This window comes from Lonchura striata, chromosome 2, assembly GCF_050655825.1.
Source record: "Lonchura striata isolate lonStrDom1 chromosome 2, ASM5065582v1, whole genome shotgun sequence".
Taxonomy (NCBI): domain Eukaryota; kingdom Metazoa; phylum Chordata; class Aves; order Passeriformes; family Estrildidae; genus Lonchura; species Lonchura striata.
This window is the reverse complement of record NC_140704.1, coordinates 43,930,563-43,949,714: the sequence shown is the minus strand read 5'-3', so window position 1 is coordinate 43,949,714 and position 19,152 is coordinate 43,930,563. Positions and strand designations below refer to the sequence as shown.

General features: G+C 38.1%; 1 protein-coding gene across 6 annotated transcripts in view; it reads right to left on the bottom strand.

Annotated features, from left to right (window-relative positions):
• The window catches only part of TMEM108 (transmembrane protein 108), a 162,709-nt gene that overhangs the window by 81,064 nt on the left and 62,493 nt on the right, over positions 1-19,152 (bottom strand). For 3 of the 6 annotated variants that reach the window (XM_021531249.3, XM_021531248.4, XM_085573271.1), the window contains one exon: positions 3,859-3,940. In XM_021531249.3, the coding sequence (XP_021386924.3) occupies positions 3,859-3,898 (40 nt within the window). In that variant the 5' untranslated portion in view covers positions 3,899-3,940. The other 3 variants (XM_085573272.1, XM_085573270.1, XM_085573273.1) reach the window with 3 other exon arrangements.

The window sequence follows — 19,152 nt, the reverse complement described above, 5'->3', positions numbered from 1 at the left end:
TGATACTCGGGAACGCACTAAGTGATAATGACATGAAGAAGCACTCAGATGGCCATTTATTTCAGATGCTGTGGTGACAGGTTCTCACACAGATCCTAGTGCTGTAAGTAAACAAGAAATAAAAGTCCTTTTTTCAGGAAGATAGATGCCTAAGGAAGAAAGTCTCATATAAAGGCTGTGCACCAAGAGCCTCACCAGTTACCTGTCCCTGCATTTTAGCTTATATGCAACTTATAAGCCCTGATGAACAGTGCATGCATGGCAAATTATAATGTGCATGTTTTACTACAGAAAATGCAGACATATTGTGGCTCATGCTGTAGGGCCTAAATCATCACATTAGCTCTTTATAAAAAACAGAGATCGCTCAGCCTCATGGGAAAGACATTTGCATCTTCATCATTACAGAGGCAACAAACTTCATCCATAAAGATGTGCCTTGAACAAATGGCAGCAAATTGTGGACACATGTTTTGCTTTAATTGGTCCTCATCAACTCAATCTAGCTAGTGACTTCAAAGAGCTCTTACTAAGAAATCTTCCAAATTTTTTGTTTCAATCTTTTTTTGGGTTTTTTTGTTCTTTTAATGTCTTAAGAAATTTCAGATTAAATTGAATCTTTGAAGATACAGTATGAAAGCACTACTTCTTTACAGTTTTACGTCACATGTTTAATTACTCATTCATAAATTATGAATCACTAGAGGTAAAGTAGCATCGCCCGGAGCCCCTGTCCTGGGCCAAGTGTAGTGCTACAATTTTCACAAACTCTACCCCTTGACAGCTGGGATCAGATTTAAGCCAGCTACAACTCTATTCAAAAGAGCAGCTGTTGCTAGTGCCATTTTCACATGCTACTCTTGATCAGCATGAATGGATGGAATGTGCTCTTTTTGGAAAGCAAAAGAGTATGGATGGCAATAGAATGCTTACATAACTCATGTGAAATTCACAAAAAAACCCCAGACATAAGCTACAATAAAATCTTATTTATATATGGGTCTGATTTTAAAAATACAGATAACAAATCCCACTGTTTTGACAATCAAACCAATATCTACATAAGTCTTTTCCTCCAGCCCCAAAGCCAAGAAGCTCTCTAGAGTAAAGAGTCCTACTGTCTCAGACACTGCACAAACACAGCTGAACACAAATGAACAGAGGTGGAAAAGAATTCACAGATCAGTGCAGCCACTACTGGTCCAGTAGTACAGCTGGGACTCCAGCAAAATGTGGCAAGCCTCATAACAACACACCAGTTAGGAGGTGAAATTGCTTCTTCCTACATTTCCTTGCCACAGGCACATCCACAGTCATGTCTCTCCAGATGATCACTGTTTCTATAAAGCCCACCAACACTTTGTTCCAGCTATCCTAGATTTTCTATGTTTATGCATTTCCTATGTTCCTATTTGCAAGAATGCATACATAAGGCCATTCTCTCTATAGCCTTGCACCTCAACCATTCACTCACGCCACAGCAGACAAGAGGAAAACACTGCCACGTTACCAATGCAGCACCACAGACCCACTTGTTGCAGTTGCAGATGAGGAAGGCAGGCAGGTGGAAGACATTGGTGAATCAGCCAAAAGCAGAATATCCTCTTTTGTTACTTTCTCTGAAAGTTTGTTTTTTCTTCAGCTGTATAGTAGCAGCAATTTTCCTCTTTTGTCCAAATGAAACAAATAGGACCATGCTGCAGGCCCTTCTTATACCATAAAGAACAGTCACAGGAAACACATTAAAGTAATTTCCTCTTCCTTGGACAGAATGCACTCTCTTGGAGTTTGTTTTTAGCACTGTGATGTAACTGGGGGAAAAGTGAGCTTAGGTAACACACCTCAGTGCATCTAAAAGCAAGCTGATATAATAGAATTTAGTAACTTGCCATAGGCATTTTATAAACCAACCAGTGAAAAAAACACATTCCAGATGCCCAAAATACCTCTTATATAGCTACAGTTGCTGCTGCACTTGTTAATGAAAACTACATTTATTACAAGTTTTTCCTGCACTCAGAAAAATAAAGCAGTTTTTTGCCTGTATTAGAAGTAGTAAGTTCAGAATCCATCTTTCCAAATTACATCACAGAGTTGGAAATATTGCTGCATACTCATACTATATATATGTGTGTGTGTGTATACATATAGTTTTCTCAGTTTTTCCCTCTTTATATTCAGTGTTCCTCTATTTACCACCTATCCTGTCAACATATGACCCTGAAAAATACAGTCTAAACCAGCAGGGATAACAAAGGGGAATGCTGCCAAGCAAGGAAGCATGGTATTTAAAAAAAAAAAAAAAGTTACAGAAAGACTCAACACTGTGACTGGTTGGATGAACAGTATACCTTCCTTATTTTCCCTACATGTTGGTAGAAATGTATTTATACAGTTCTGCTTCATATTTTATTTACAATGAACCTAATGTTGGTCCAGCAACCAAGTTAGTTTTAGAGTTAAATCATATTTCAACATGGCAAAATGCAGCAACATATTCTGGGTCCTTAGCTGTGGTGAAAATACCACAGCCCCCACCACGATCAGTAGGTTTCTGGTTAAAATTCTCCTTGAGGAGCTCTTCCTACACTCCTGCCAGGCACCAAATATCTGGGAGCCAAAATCGTGCTGCTGGGTAGGTCATGAAGGCACATCTGGCCTAGCTTTATGCTCAAGCAAAATAACCTTGGGTGCACCTCTGGAGCCTCCCCTCTAATGCCATGAAGACCTCTCTTTCTCCTGTGTCATAGGAGAAGCTGTACATGGGAATAAGAACATCAACCAATACAGCAAAGCAAAACTAAATCTCTCACTCTATACCCTGATGATCATGAGTAAAGCAACAATATGATAGTAACCAGATTTCTGTAACAGCCCACAAAATACTCCTTAGATTTAATTTTCACACATCCAGTAAATTAACAGTCTTTCCATTGCTCATTCCACGCATACTAAGCATGATTTTCTGGTTTTTCTCTTGTTTTGGCCAGAATAAGAGAAATCCATACAAAATTGTCTATGAAAATATGTGTATTTGAGGGAGGCATTCTGCTAAATTGAAGTGACAACATCAAACTGTGGGATTTTTTTTCATTTTTACTGGAAATTAACAATTTCCCTTGTAAAACATGACAGCAAGTAGTTATACTTACATTGTGCCTAGTCCTGCTTTATTTAATATCTACAATTTTGAAGAAAAGTTGTTGCTTGTGATGCTTGCACTGAAAATTGTCAGTTTACAAAAATGGCCTAACAGTGTTGATACTGTTTTACACCTAAAACCTCCCCTTACTTCCATGAACAGGGGAGCCACCCTTTGCCCACACAGTACAAATTCCACCTGATGCTTTTGCTGGGCTTTCATATTCGATGGACTCTTCTGAAAGCCAAAACTTAGAAAAAGAAAGAAATTTGTCATCTCAGGAAGAAACACAGAATCTAGGTCTGTGTGAGACTAGACTTGTCCTCACTCACACATCTTTTATGGAATGGCAACCACCAGAAATGACAAGTGGGATGGATACCTCTTCCAAAAAATGTTGTATTATTTCTTCCAGCCACTATCCTCTGTATCTACATCTCATTTTTCTGAGGGTGATAGTTGCCTCAGTTGCAAGACACAGCAAATCAATTCTTTTCTTGTACAAAACTGCAGAATCAGCTGATATTTCATTTTTAACACATCTCTAAATATCGCAGACAACAGGGTAATTTAACTTCCATATGGTTCCTCTAGGTACCTGAAGCAAGACACATGATTGAGTACTTCCCTGAATTGTACCCTGCATAAATATTACTATCTTACATAAGGATTTGAATAATTCCTTTCTTACAGAATAAAAATCAATATTTACTTACTAAACAGTTGGCAATAGAGGACCTGTAAGCTTCTCTTCATGGTATCATGTGGTCCTGCTGGTCTGCCAGTTTATTCATGATTCTGTCAAAAAAAAGTTAAGAGAAGGAGAAAATTATATATGAAAAATATAGGCTGCCTTTTTACACATGTTCATTACAAAGTCAGATGAAGCTTCACAGGAAAATTATATTTATAAGCATTGGGAAATTACCTAACTGCACTATGCTTGCTTTAGCCACACTTTCCAACAGCTTGGCAAGGAAGGATAGAGTTATGGCCAAACAGGGAAAAATTTCCCAAGAGTACGTGAAATAAACACACTGAAAATTACTTCCATGCCATGCATATGGCTTGATAAAGTTAATTTTATAGGAGCCTTTTTAGTTTAGAGGAAGGGTCCTCAGTGGAGAAGCAAACACAAGATGCAGACACCACCAGGCAGCTGTGCTGGGCACATGGGGCTGTAGTTTTCTCCCAGAGCCTGCCTTTTCACATCCCTCAGGAAGTACAACACTGAGAAAGCCCACTCCTTCCTTTCCCAGTGAAAATTTCAGTGGTGCCAAAGCAGAGGAGATCCCAAACTCTGCTGAAATATGCACAGAGGGCAACTTTGTCCTGGCATTTTTAGCTTCATTTTAGTCAGCTATTGTAGATCATATTCCTTCCTGATATACCCCACCAGCAACCTGGGCTGGACGTTCTCTATGTCTCTAGACATTTTCAATTTCTTCTAAACAGAACTGTCTTGGAGCAGAAGGGGATCTCATAATTCTTGTGGCTGCTGTCTGAAAATGTGATGTGGCAAAAATATGTGAGCACCTCCCTGCCTTTGCCCATCTGGGGAGCAACTAATAATATTTCATGAGTTCTCAGATGGCATTTTCAAATACTTGACATGGATATTTTTTCACCTTGGTTTAAAAGATACTATGAAAATATAAATCCCAATCATGCTGATACTAATTATTCACATTGTGAGGAAAATAAATGTGTAAATCAGAAGTGAAAAGCAAATGTGGTCCCAAAGCACTGCTGTGAGTAATGTCTCACCAAGTACCCAAAGACAACACAACATTCAAGCTCTTTTTTCCAGAAAAAAGAATTTGCTAAATATTCAGAACCAACTGTGAAAAGCAGAACACAGATCTCCTCCTTGAATGTCCCTTGGTCGATATTAAAAAGCATGTAGTATCCTCTAGCTTTCAGTTCAACACATTTTAATCTTCTGAACTCCTAGGGACATTTCTGAGTTATTTTAACATGCATACAAATCTTTTAGAGCTTATTTAAAATGCAGTCTTGAAGACATAAGATAAACAAGTCAAACCAATGAATAACACCTTTGAACTGCATAAATGCTGCAGAGCTTGTGAAAACAGAGCTATGTTTGACTTTTATGTGGAAAACTCAAAGGGATCATGACTTCTCACCCATAACAAAAGATGCTTGGGTTTTGTGAAGTTGTTCCACACAGAAATTTATGCACACAAATGCCGTGTGTTTGGATTCCTTCACGCTTTCCATTTAACATTGCACCTTAAAAGCATCTCTGTAACTTGCAGAAATGTCAGTATTTGCAAGGTGTTTTCTCCTAAATGGAAGCAATCACCTGTGAATTAGCCTATAATTTTTAATCAGAATCAGTGTTATATTCATGTTATAGTTTTATCATGGAAACTTGCTGAGGGATTTCTGTTTGCCCCTCTTTCCCTATGGCTCACCAAACGATGAAACAGATGTTGTACAAGACCTCAGTCTTCATATACAAACAGACATCATATAATCTATTACAGTACTCTTTAAAGATGCATATGCAATAGGTCTGTGTTTAGCAGACACTAAGATATTAACAAAAATATACGCAGTAAAAGCAAAGAACCAGATAAGCCACTGACAATGCAGAAACCATATACCCAAGTACTCTTACAAAGTACAAATAAATTAAGTTTTTATCAAAACAGGATTTACAAGCACTGACCCATGTGAAGTCATAAAAAACAATGGAAAAAAGGGAGAATCTAAAATCACAACCCTAAATCCACATTATTGACTGTATAATTTTAACTACGCCTTGCAATGTTGATGTGATGCAGTTCTTGGCAGTGAACCACAAATTTTCTTGTATTTCTCTTCCACCTCCACATTAATGCTGCCCATAATAGATAAAGGTATTTGCTCATAAATTCTAGTATTGTGGTTGAAATAAATTGCATGCTTTTGAGTATGTATTTATTTAGATCAGGAATTTACCCTGTGCTAAGAAATATGAACTAGTGTACATATAGGCAAAGAAACAAAGGTTATCACTAGAAAACTTAACTATGTTCTTCTGTTGGTCTTTTCAGTTAGAAGATTTATCCTTTTTACCAGATGGCCATAAAATTATACATGGAGAACTCCATGAACATATGTAAATGAAATGTTGCCATGAATTTACAAGGTCTCCATTTCTTCAAAGCCCTTAGTGTGACTTGGGCTTAATAGAAGAGATCATTTCAGTCAGAAGGAACCCACAATGATCATATAGTTCAACTAATTTAAATTTTAATATTTTTAAGCATTTTTTAAACATTTTTTTCCACAGTTTTTAATACCTTTTTTCTTGTGTACAGGAAATATTTGCAAAACAAGGATTTGTTTTATTGTGAGGTAGAAGACATCTAATAAGAGTTATTTGTATAGCTTTGGAATCCTAGGAAGACCAGTGATGGTTTTACAAAGGCAGAGACTACTTGCAATGACTATCAAGGCTGCACAACGTTGAGGCAGATGAACCAGCCCATCAAGTCCTGAATCAAGACCTGACATGAGAACAGAGAAACCACTGCTGCACCCACCCAGCTGAAAATTCCAGCAAGCCCATTACCCTGACTTAAACATGAGCTGCCAGCAGGACAACAGGGAAATGATTTGTGAAACAATCTCAGTGCAAGGTAATCTTTACACCCTGGCATAGATTGCTATATCTCCAGCAAGCTTGAGTGGAATAAATTACCTAAGGTGCCATTTTTTTAACTTGAGAATAATTATTCCTTACTTATCTCCTCCACATCATGCAATTTTAATCTTCCATTAGATCATTTAGAATCTCTTTTTCAAGCTGAGGAATTCCTGTCTCTTTTCTTTTTTCAAAAAGAAGATACACCTAATGTCTGATAATTGTCATTGCCTTAAGCTGTACTTATCCACTCCAGTTCAGATTTGAGAGAAGGGAATAAAATTGTATGCAGCCATCAAAATTTGAGTGTGCACTAGAGTTTCATATGGCACAGTGACATTTCCTGTTTCTTCTCTAGTCTCTTCCCAGTTGTGCTATGATTCTCTCTGCCTTCATCAGTGCTCCTGAGCTCTACTCCACTGTTTTATAGAGCTGCCTGCTAAGTAACAACAACTCCTCTGGAGCCTTTCCTCAGGTAGTTAGAGCTTGGATTAATTTTTGCCTGTGGATGTGACTTTGCACTTATCACCACGGAATTTCATCTGCCTTTTTTGCCATACAATCATTCACTACCTTGACTTTTCTGAGAGATGGCAATGAAGGGCTGAATTACTATTGTAATTTTTATTATTATACTACAAATATATACCTATAATATATAAAGACTTCTGAAGCTGCCACAGTTTCTACAATAATACCTTCCTATCATGGAAATAATTCTGTACCACTAAGAAGACAAAGCAAAATCTCAGACATTTCAATAGCTGCTGAAGAAATCTCCTTTCTGAGTATTAAGCCATGTCCAGCCATCACAATACTCTTCTCAGGGCCCTGTAGGTACATTTATTTATCACAATCAAGGAAGGTTACAGATTGGCTGGTAGCTGAGAATGCTTGAGTTCACCAACTCATGTTCTTTTAGGTATTTGAGAATGTAATTTTAGGCACTAATAGATTAGCAAAGTTGTGCGTAGGCAGATGGAAAATGCAGACACTCAGCCAGTTTCTGACTTTGGACAGTTTAATTTAAAACCAGAGTATTGCCACCTGTTTTAAATACACAAATTGACACTTACAAGAACAAAAAATTATAAAGAATGAGTAGAAACAGAAGTGATCTTGGAGAAATCATTTAGCTGGAAAATGTGTGCTAAACTTCAATAATCCAAAATTTAATGTGAGTCTCTGCATTTTGTATCCATTTTATGCTCCTCACTCATTTCTTCAACATCTCCTTGAGGTTTTTTGGGAGTAGACTTCTCCAAAATATTAATTTAAAACACTGAAATTTAATGTTTGAGAAGCTATTCTGAATATTTGGGGGAATTATCTTATATAACTATACCTGATCCCTGAGGTTTATTTTAGCTGTTGTAAAGTTAATTTCCTAGATTTTGGTCTTGAAGTGAAAGGGCATATTCCCAATTCTTCTGAACTCCCTCTGAAAACCAGGAAATAAAGGTGTAATTATGACTTTTGTTTCAGTTCTCTATTGCAGTTCATATTGGTATACCTACTGACATACTTTGAAACAAAGCAATAAAGTTAGTGCAAGTTTCTAGTCAAATCAATGTCAACTTTGAAATAGTCATCTTCTATAGTTAAGTTAGACAAAAATTGTATCCAGAAAAGGTGTCATATGCCTAGCCACAGACACCTGTGTTTAAAAATACTGGTTATGCATTTGGTGTCTGAAATAGACTTAATGTATTTTGCATTTTTTAGTACACAATATTTCACATATAGTTTGTCTTACCAAGATGATGAATAGATGTGTGAAATCCCTGTGGACAGCTAGCAATATTGTCTTTCACAGTAAGTGATCCCCTCAACATCTCAGTTAAATTAAAGAGGACAATGAAGACATCATGATGGATTGAAGACAAAAGAGTCCAAAAGAGCAGACAGCTCCCAGCCATTCATTATGTCTGATGGGAAAAAAAATGCCAGCCAGGCCTTAAATTAATGAAGAAATAGAGGAGAAAGAACAGAAGATGCATGTTGAGGCAAAGCTAACAGTCAGTGGAGGACTCTTTTTGTTGTCTGTCAAATGGAAACCAGGAGACTAATGAAAATGGTGATGAAAAGAGGAGACAGGTGAAAGACATGCCACTCCCATCCATGAAGCACATAAACCTTACTATGTTATTTCTGACTGCCTTCTCTCTGCTATGGATCATTCTGGAAAGAAGAAAATGGTACAACACAGACAGTTTTCAACAATAATATTTCTCCAGAAAATGAAGGAGAAAAAGCAGACAGACTCAGAAGTACTTCCATCTCCAATCTTTTTTGACTCCCCTATCAAGGAAACACAGCCTTGATCCTTTCAGTACAATATTGCCTCAGGATGTTCAGTGAATTTCTCATAAGACACTAACAGCAGAGGCTGCTCACTTACAACTCAAGAGAGCTGAGACTACCCCCAGGAGTTACTCCCCCAGTGTAAATTCCACCACCATGGTCTTCATCCACTACATACCACAGGTTAGTCACAGTGGGTGTTTCAATGTGCCTCATAAAAGGAAGCAGGTGTCTTCTTCTTGACTACCCATGGCTCAAGCACAACTCTGTGTTTTCTTCGTGTTTGCTTCTTAATTTTATGGCCTGCTTCCACAATCCAGATGTTATTTTGCAAAATTTATATCCAAAAAAGCTTCAGGGCATACTAATAAAAAGATTGTTAATTTGCAGCACTAAAATTTCTCTGAGCAGGAATTCTCTGTTCTTGTTCAACATGTGCCACATCATTTACTGTGATTTATTTCCCACTGCTTGGAACATGCAAACACTATTACCATCTTTCTTTATAACATTCTGAGTGCAGAATTTTTTATATTTATGTCCATTTTGTACTTAGCTCTTTCAGCACTTTTTGAAGTAGATTCCTCTTTGCAGATGTAAGAATGAGCAATTCACATCTACTTCCACTATTACCCAAGAAGTGTACACCCTTTACTTTCCCAAGGTCTCCGAAGAGTAGGGTTTACCCTCAGAATATCACAACTGATCAAAACCAGTTGTGGTGGTGGAGTGCAGGCCTGTCATATGTACATAAGGAATAATAAGATGGGATCTGAACTAGAGCTACTACCATGCTTTTCTTGCATCCTATGTGACATGAACTTGGAAGCAGAGAACCTCAGAGCATCCAGAAAAAAAGCAAAACCAAACAACCTACCCAAAGCCTCTCCCCTCCGAATTCAGATGCAGAGCATCTACAATCCCCACTGGGCCTGAGGATGGCTGTGGTTTTTCTTTTATTGGTGTTTGGATCCATACCTCCCCACTAGAACAAAGATAAACACCAGTCGAGAAAGCAGTGTCGATATACAACGATATACAGCAATTGTTCCCTCTTCCTCAGCTTCCCTGCTTCATCATTAACTATTGAAGTCCCCAACTCTCATCTCTCTAACAGTTCCAATAACAGTTCCAATTCCTATGTTCCCACAGCCTCCTCCCAGCTGTGACAGTGTTTCCATGAAGCACTCTAGGCAAGATGATCACTTAAAGACTACTGTCATTCCTGTGGCAAGGGGAGGACATTGCCAGCTAGCTCACCTTTCACCATCTTCTTTTATGCACATGTCAGACTGGGGCATGCTGATGAAAGGGATAATGAAGAAAGGAACTCTTAGGGTTCACTGTCATAAAAATAGATGGGCATGAAGAACCTCACATCTAAGTGACCATGGCCAGGAGAAGGACTTAGCCAGAAAAGGCCAGATAAAACTACCTTTGCCTTTGGCTATTTAATGTCTTGGCATCTATGGTCATCTCATGAGCAATCACTGAACAGCAAAAGGCAATCATTCAAAGGCTAGGGAAAATTGAGAGGAAGAATACCAGGGTGGAAATGAAATGCCATTTCACAAGAAACATTACCATTTTGGAAAAGCTGTGATGGCTAGGATTACTCTTTTGGCTGATTATACCTGAAAGTCCCAGAGATGGAGATAAGAAAAACTCTAAAGCACTAGGCTGCTAAATGTCCTTCACACTACATCAGTGGTGCAAGGGACTATTTCTTTACTATTTCTTTGTTCCTAATTACCTACCATTAGCAATTCTTATGGCAGCTCCAGTGGGAGAAAAATCTGAACAGTTGTTCTGGTTGCTTCTTGTTCTCAATGCAAGGACATGACTGTGTGTGTCTGTCTGTTCAGTTTTAGAATAAGAAAAGAGGAAGCTCTTCCTTTACATCATACATGTCTGGGGAGCCCTTAGAAGCTAACATCTTCATAAAGATCAAACTGACTCAGCAGCTGTGAGGATAATGAAAATTTGGTCATTAATACATATTAGGTGTGGGCAGGGGAAGACTTCTGTGCTTATTTTAAAACTTGTGTATGGCTGAATATAAAATATCCAATGATGAAACAGTGAAATATTTTTGTAAAATCCCTGTGGACACCTAGCAATATTCTCTTTCCCAGTAAGCAATCTCCTCAATACATGAGAATATATGGGCATTTGCAACTTTGATAATGAAATTTTATTGCATACCTTGAAACATGCTGTTTTGGGTAGCTGAAGGAAAAAAGTCCAACTTTACTGAGTTTTTGGGAGAATAATCTTTCTCAATGCAACAAGAAAAAAGAAAGTGGAACAACTGAGTCAAGAAAGTTGTACGGAAAAAGTCCATAGTGAAAAGCACTTTTCATTATACTCTTGAAAAGATTTTTTAAAAAATGAAATATGACAAATTTAAGACCAAGTTGTGTAATTTTTCAAAATTTTCTTTTTATGACAGCCAGACCAAAGAAAATCTTTTAATATTCATTTCAAGCTTATGATGAAAATTTCACAGGCTGCACTACATCAAGGAAGCATTCAGCAGTGTAAATTACCTGCTCTTTGACAGGAAAACTTTATAACCACTGGAAGCTCTCCTGCTTAAATACTTTTCTAGCACACAAGACTAGGTTAGTAAAGATGTCTCTATAACTTCTGGAAAAATAAATAAAATACAGCCTGGTTATTCCTCCCACTCACAGCAGGGAATGGATGTAGAAACAAGCTCTACTTCCACACCACTCTTGTGATGGTGGGTTTTTCCTGGAGGATCTCCTATGGCATCTCATGGGCCTCAGGATGTCCACACTGTGGATGTGACATTTGATTTACACACTGAAACTCCCTCTGCAGTGAGCAGGTGGATATGCTCCTCTGAAGCCTGATGTCTGTGCCCTGTTTAAAATGCCTCTCTTGGGAGGAAGAGGCCCATTCCTTTGGTGAGGCTCTTTTTCTCCACTGAGTTTCAAGGGGCTGAAGGTCAATCAATTGATTTCAGACCATAACACTGAAAATGAGGATGGTAACATCTGTAAAAGGAATCTCACCCAGAGTTTTCTCCAGCTACAGGGATTTCAAGGATTATGGGGTTAACTTCTCTGCAGCTGTGTTAAACTATTCTCTTGTTCCCATTGTGTAGGATATGCAATAAAAAAAGACTTAATGTAAAGGACAGGCAAGCAAATAGCTTTGCCTGCATTGTGAAAAACACAGGAGAGTCAAAAAAGGGTTTACCTTTGTGAAGCAGCTGAAATCATGCTTTTCACATTATTCAGCTTGATTAAATGCCAGTATAAAAAAGCATGCAAAAGAGAAGGTACTATTTTCCCTCTTTTATAATATGGCACTGTATTTCTAAGGTGGATTGACTGGGTCAAATTTTCAAGAATGGAATGCATCAGCGGTATACAAAGATGAATACCATGCATGCTCCATGTGTCTGAAATTCAGGCCAAATTATCAGTTTCATGAAGATGCTTAAGTACTCCAAAATGCAAGCAAGTCCTGTGCTGTCAAACATGCCTGTATTGGAGTCCTGAAAACACTGTTATACAGGCCCCAGATGACTTCAAAGGAAATCTATAGTAGAGATGGAAACATCTCAATATAAGATATTAACTGCAAGATCATCTTCACTTTAGTGAACGTCACAATTACCCAGCCAAACAAATAATCCTTAAGACACCACCACAAAGGAGGCTCAATATTGTGCATCAGCATTATCTGATTTACAGTGAACTAAAGACGCAAGCTAAGAGGTGAAAGTGCCTCTAATGGTTTTGACAAAAATCTCACGTACTGGGTTTTGGCTTTGAAAAATTCATCTGCAAAAAAGATCACTCGTACTAACTTTCCTCAAGAGACTGTAAAGATTAACGTGATTGAGGGATATGAAAGTAGAAAAAGATCAAGATAGGCTAATTAAGTTTTGGACCATCTCTAGGGGAATTTCAATTGACCTGCTCTAAAATAAGCACAGCAGACCTGAGTCCAAGACCCATCCACTCTGCCTGCCTCTCAACTCCCTAGCCTGGTTTGCATCTACAGAGCACAGAAGAAATAATCACCACTGAAGGATGGCAATGTAGAGCTCTTCTGGCTCCATCAGATGCTGAGCCCAGTACACAAACCCAGCCTTTCTGAGAATTGAAGATGGGTGAAACACAAGAACTTTGAATCAGGTCAGAGTGCTCTGCCTGCATATTTTGGTTGTGGCCCATCCTATTGTACCAAACAAGATGTCAGAGTTAAGGAGAACACAACTACTTCAGTTGTCAAAAAATTATATAAAAAGCAATGTATTCATTATTGTAATTTTGAATTGCATATATATATATATTTGTTTATGGCTAGATGTATAGATGATAGCTATGTTTTCTGTTCTATTTATACTAGCATGCCTCTCCTAGTGACAAAAGGTAAAAAAAAAAAAAAAAGAAAGAAAAAAGAAGAAAGGAAAAAAATTTAATAAACCTCTACAACATACCTCCTTTTTCTTTTCAGTCAAAATAAAATAATATTAAGTTTTCCATCAAAATACATGTTCAAGATTATTTCCATGTCAGTTTTGGATTGAATGTTTTGAACCAGCTCTAATCATAATGTATGAGTACAGCATAAGGATCTAATTTCACAATGACAGGTTATAATAGACATATACAAGTACCTAAGATTGAAAGAAATATTTTATTATAATTGAAAAAATCATGGTAGGAAAGCATAACTGGCTTTTGAATTCTTAACTATTCAATGTCAATAGTGCATTAATGTATTTGCTATTTGCTAGCTTTTTTAACAGACTATAAACCCCAAGAAAACCGAACATGGTTTATATAAATATTTTTAGTAACAATATCAGTATGGTACACAGATGTGAAAGTTTGGGCATTTCTAAGATCTTCTTGTGCACTCTGCCAGATCCCCTTGCCCCTGTGACAGGGTGTTAGTTCAGGGGCAATCCCAACTGCCCCCAAAACTGGATTGTTTGCTGGTTTCCTTTGCTCAGCTATTTTAGAGCACACATTCATCTAGAAATGAAGTCTATCACTTCAAAGACAAAGTATGTCTGAAGTAGCTTCTTCTATGAAATTATAACAACTTTAGCTCTAAAAATAGGAACATCTTTGGCAGATCTGGATGGATGGATGCATAAATGCATAATCATTTGATACAGAAAGTAAGATGATGTCTTGACCTACGTCTCTGGTTAAACCTCCTTTTAACAGAGCCATTTACTACCTCCTTTATAATCAGACATTCAATATGGTAAGAAGAGAAGGGAGATAAAGGGAGCTCTGAAATATGACTGCACTGCTTTAGTGGGCTGATCAGCATACACTGGAAAGTAGAATAGTACACCTGCTTAGACTTGACATTTCATCTCAGAGTTTATCATAATTGTGTCCAGCTCAAGGGACACCATTTATTTATCCTCAACTTTCCCAGGGTTTGATGTCAGAAGAAATGGCCACAGGAAAAATAGGAAACTACCAACAAGTGACCCAGACTTTAGTAGAACCCTTTTTAAAGAAGACTATTTTGAACACCATTTTGAGACAGTGGGTGGAAATTAAAAAAAAAAAAAAAAAAAAAAAAAAATTAACATTGCATCACACAGAAACATAGCCACATAAAAATTTAGGTTTGAAGGAAGGTGGCAGGAAATAGGCTCTTGGTGATTTCCAAATTATTCAATCTTCTGCCTACAAGGTTACTGTAGTGCAAACACTGAATTTCATTTGAAAATGCATGTAGTGCTGTCTGATTCAGTAGGAAGAATTTCCAAGAAAATTAAATGTCAGAGCAGCACGGCTTATTGGTTTTACTCAATGTAAATTCACTTTTCATACAACTCTGAATAATAATAATACCCTAGTCTGTGTCAACATGATGTCTACAGCTTGAGGCTTTGGAGAGGGGGACTGAAGGCAAAAGAAGGAGAGGTAGGGTAAAATGATTGGGCAAGATGCTAACCTGGCACTGACAGAGATTTAGCTCTACATGACAGGTCTGTAGCTTTAGAGAGGATTTCGCATACAGATCACTGTGTCTTATTTTCTTCCTTTCCAGTTTGTGCAGCCTGCAAGACTTCTACTGGCTAAAAAGCTCATCTTCCCTCCTTCAAAAGGTTCACTGGCAAGTAAGCCAGAAGGAAGCGCATATTAAAAAAAAAAAAGGGAAATCTCAAAACACTAGCATCTAAAAACACATTATCCTGTCAAGTAAGATTATGCTCAGATGCATAGTTTATTCTAATAGATTAGTGAAAACTCTATTTGCTGCTTGGGACTGTGAAGTTCTTCCGCAGGTGAAGTCCACTGACCCTGACAGGAGATTTCAGTATATTCACAGTACCTGGCTCAAGATTCATAAAGCACTGAAAGTAAATGCCACCATTTGAAGAAGGTTGTTCTTTTTTTCCTGACAGGGGTAAGGAAGAGCCTAGACAGGGAAAGAATAGAACTGCTTAGGTGAAGGACTGATAGGTGGATTTAATAAATAAACATGTGCCTGAATAGCTGACTGCAGCTAAAGTGCAATGAGGACCATTTCAGGTGTATCAGATACTTCTTGCTACACTGCAACTGAGGTGGGCTAAGCCATACTCTGAGCTGCTAACTGCAAACCCAGACTAATTCTGGTGACTCTGTCCCACCACAATAGGATTCAGTATGGAAATGAACTGATAAAGGAAAATGGGGAAGAGTGGTCTTGAACAGAACAGGAGAGGATGTGGGGGAGCTTGGATTATTACAGCAGGATTTTTGCAGCTACAGACTTCAGTGAGACACTCTTGTCATTGTGAAAGATAATAGAAACTATCTTCTAATTGTGCATCTGAAAAACATTCTCTGTAGCTTTCTATCCTTCTCTTTTCCTACTAAAGCAAAATTTTTAATTGAAACAGAAATTGAAATTTTCCATGTTCTGCTTGATTGCACCATGGCTTTTCTTCTGCAGGCTGTAAAAAGTTGGGGAAAATATGTTGTGTCTTTTGGGTGCAATGCACTTCTGAGCCATGAGTTCAGCCTTGCAGGGACAAAGCCAGGAGATGTTCATCCATAGGTGTATTGTGTGGCATGGTTCCCACCTTATCCCCAAATCAATTCACACAGTCTGAGGCCACCCAGGGACACAATGAAGGATCCTTTTCAAATAAAATTGCAGCTTCTCTCTGCTTCAGGAGCCCCTACACCTGTGTGCTAAGATTGTCACAACAGAGTTACAGAAGATATGAATCAATATGAAGGAATGAGAGCTCTTTTGGTGTATCTATCCCAGCAGTGCAAGAAATCTTCACTGGCTACAGCCTGTGCACACTGCAACCATGTAAATAATAAACTCACATACTTTGGTTTTTAGTCTAATATCCAGCCGCACTCAGTGTAAGAGTAAGGACTGACTGCACACATTCAGTAAGTCAAGGTCATAACAAGAAGGAACTTGCTGCTGGCTGCATCTCTGCTTCACCACTGATGGCACTGGACAGTCCAACAAGACTGAGGGAGGGGATTGGAAAACCACCATGATTGTGCCTAGGGCAGTGGAAAGCAGCCCTGGCAAACTGGATTCTGTCTCTGCCTCAGTGCTTAATGCCAAGGAAGTCACAAAAACCAAACTTCATGCAGGCAGTCATTAATTGCATCTTCTTTGTGTGCTTAGAGCAAAGCAGAAGAGCACCTGCGCTCTGAATTGTGGAAGCATGGAGCAATTCCAACTGTGATGGACTCAGCAGAAGCCAACTCCAAAACAAAGAGAGGATGATCCAATGCTGTTTCTTGAAAGTCAGGGTAGGAAGATCTCAAGTTAGGCATCCAAATTAAATATGCTTTGTTGTCATTATGATTCTGTGTATATTTTTCCCTGGTGCATAATGTCATTTCACCTTATCGGAACACTGTGACGATAAATTCATTAATGTTTTTAAAGTACTCAGATGCCACAATAATGAGAGACATAGAAGTGCTCCCCAGGAAATTAATAACTCTGGCTTCAAAGCTGGCTTTGAATGATGTACAATTATGGCAAGAAGAGGTGACATAATGAACTACTGTGATAAAATAAAATATTGATTCATCTGAGCAGTATTGACTGAAATCTCTCTATATTTAAGAGAGCTTTGCTTTGTACCCTTAAAAGGGCTCTTAATGTAACTTACACAGCTTAAAAACAAACAAACAAAAAAAATCATAAATTTAAAAAAATTAAAATAAAAACAGTCCTCCAGACATCTGGAGCCTTTTCTGTTCTGAGCCCAGACTTTAACCCTTGAGCTGATTAACACCTGACCTTGCCTTACTGCTAGTCTGGTCCCTACTGCCAGAATCCTGCGCACCTCTCTCTTTCTCCTGTGTATTGGTTTCATCCTTTCTTAAACGTCCCTGCCTTTACTCCTCAGCACCCCTCTGTGCTTTCTCTCCCTGTCTCACCACATTATTTACACATATTAATAATCTCTTTGTCCCTTTCCTAGTCTCTCCCTTCCATGGGGACCATACCCCAGCCCTGTCCTTTCTTAATCATTTCAATACCCAAGGCAACCACTTAGGACATGGCCACAACCTTTGTATCTCCCCCATCTGAAGCATACTCCCTACTGACAAAATCCTAAGACAGCTGAACTGCAAAATTTGAAGAAACATACATGGATAAGGATTTTTCATACTAGAAAGCAGTCTAACGCGGCAGTTTTCTGCTAATATAAGAAAAGCTCTAACTTTGACCTCCACTACAGAAATCCCTCTTCATTTTTGTTCTGCATTGTCCTCTCTCCCTGATAGATTACAAATTCCTGATCTGTGATATGGAAATCCCACATGATAATACAAGGTACTGTAATGAGATCAAACATGATTGTCCATCCCACTGTTTTGTTAGTTTCTTTTTCTCTCAGAGATTAAATCATTCTCACTGTAATAGGCATCAGGCAACCTTTACCAGACTAAAGGTCAACAGAGTCCTTGTCTATATTTTTCTGCATTGAGGAAGACTCTGAGACACCAAATCAGGAGGCATTCAAGTCTTTTCAAGGAGACAATAAAACCATCCCCAAGAAGGGGAAGTCCTGATTCTTCATATGCTTCATATGCATTCATGTCTGATTCTTCATATGCTTCACTCCGAATTATGTGAGCAAACTTTCTGGGTTCTGCTGGACCATATACAGAGAGGTGTATTATGATTTGCAGGATTTATCCCTGAAGCATTCTTCAATCTCCTTCATATGGAAAGATATGCAAATCTTTAACTGAAATATATTTAAAGAAATTAAGTAAAATAACATATGGAATACTTTTGCAACAAATGCATTAATTGTATGCAAACTGAATTAAGCCTTTTATTAGTATGTAATTGGAAGAAATATTAATACATTATTTTAATTTGAAAAAATCATGTTAGAAGCTTTGAAACAGAAAGCTGCATAATAGCAGCTTTAACATTAAGATGTCATTGTAAAAATGAATGTATATAATGAACTCAGAAAAATAGAAATATAACTGCCTGATCCTTTCCTTGTTTCCTGTACATCTGCATTGGAGTTTGTCTATTGTTATTCAACTAGCTAATCATCATCTTTTGTGTGTTGTGCCTGTGTTTTTACTCTGAGAGGCTAATCTGTGAAGACATCTGTTATTTGGTAGATAATAGGCCATTTCAAGTCTCAAAGCCCTGCAAGGCATTTCTGAAGAAAGAGAAGTAGATACATCTGTTCCCACCAGGTAGGGGTACAACCGAGCATGCTGTAACGCAGCAGAACAAAACTTTTACTCGCTATTCACCAGAAGGCTAAATACACGTGGAACAATGCAAACAAAGAGCAATTCTGGAGTAGTTTTTTAGGGCTGGGAGTGAGATTGACTTTATATAAATAATGTTTTCTTGAGAAAACAGTGTATCTCACACCAAAGAACAGTGGGATTTGTCATAGTGATCCTGGATCTATAAGCCAGGCACAGTCATAAAAGCAGTGGTCCAATGAATCGGATGTTCTTTTGTTGGAAAAAGTCAATATTAGACATTTTGAGGGCAATGCAGAAACTTGATTATTCACTTAGAA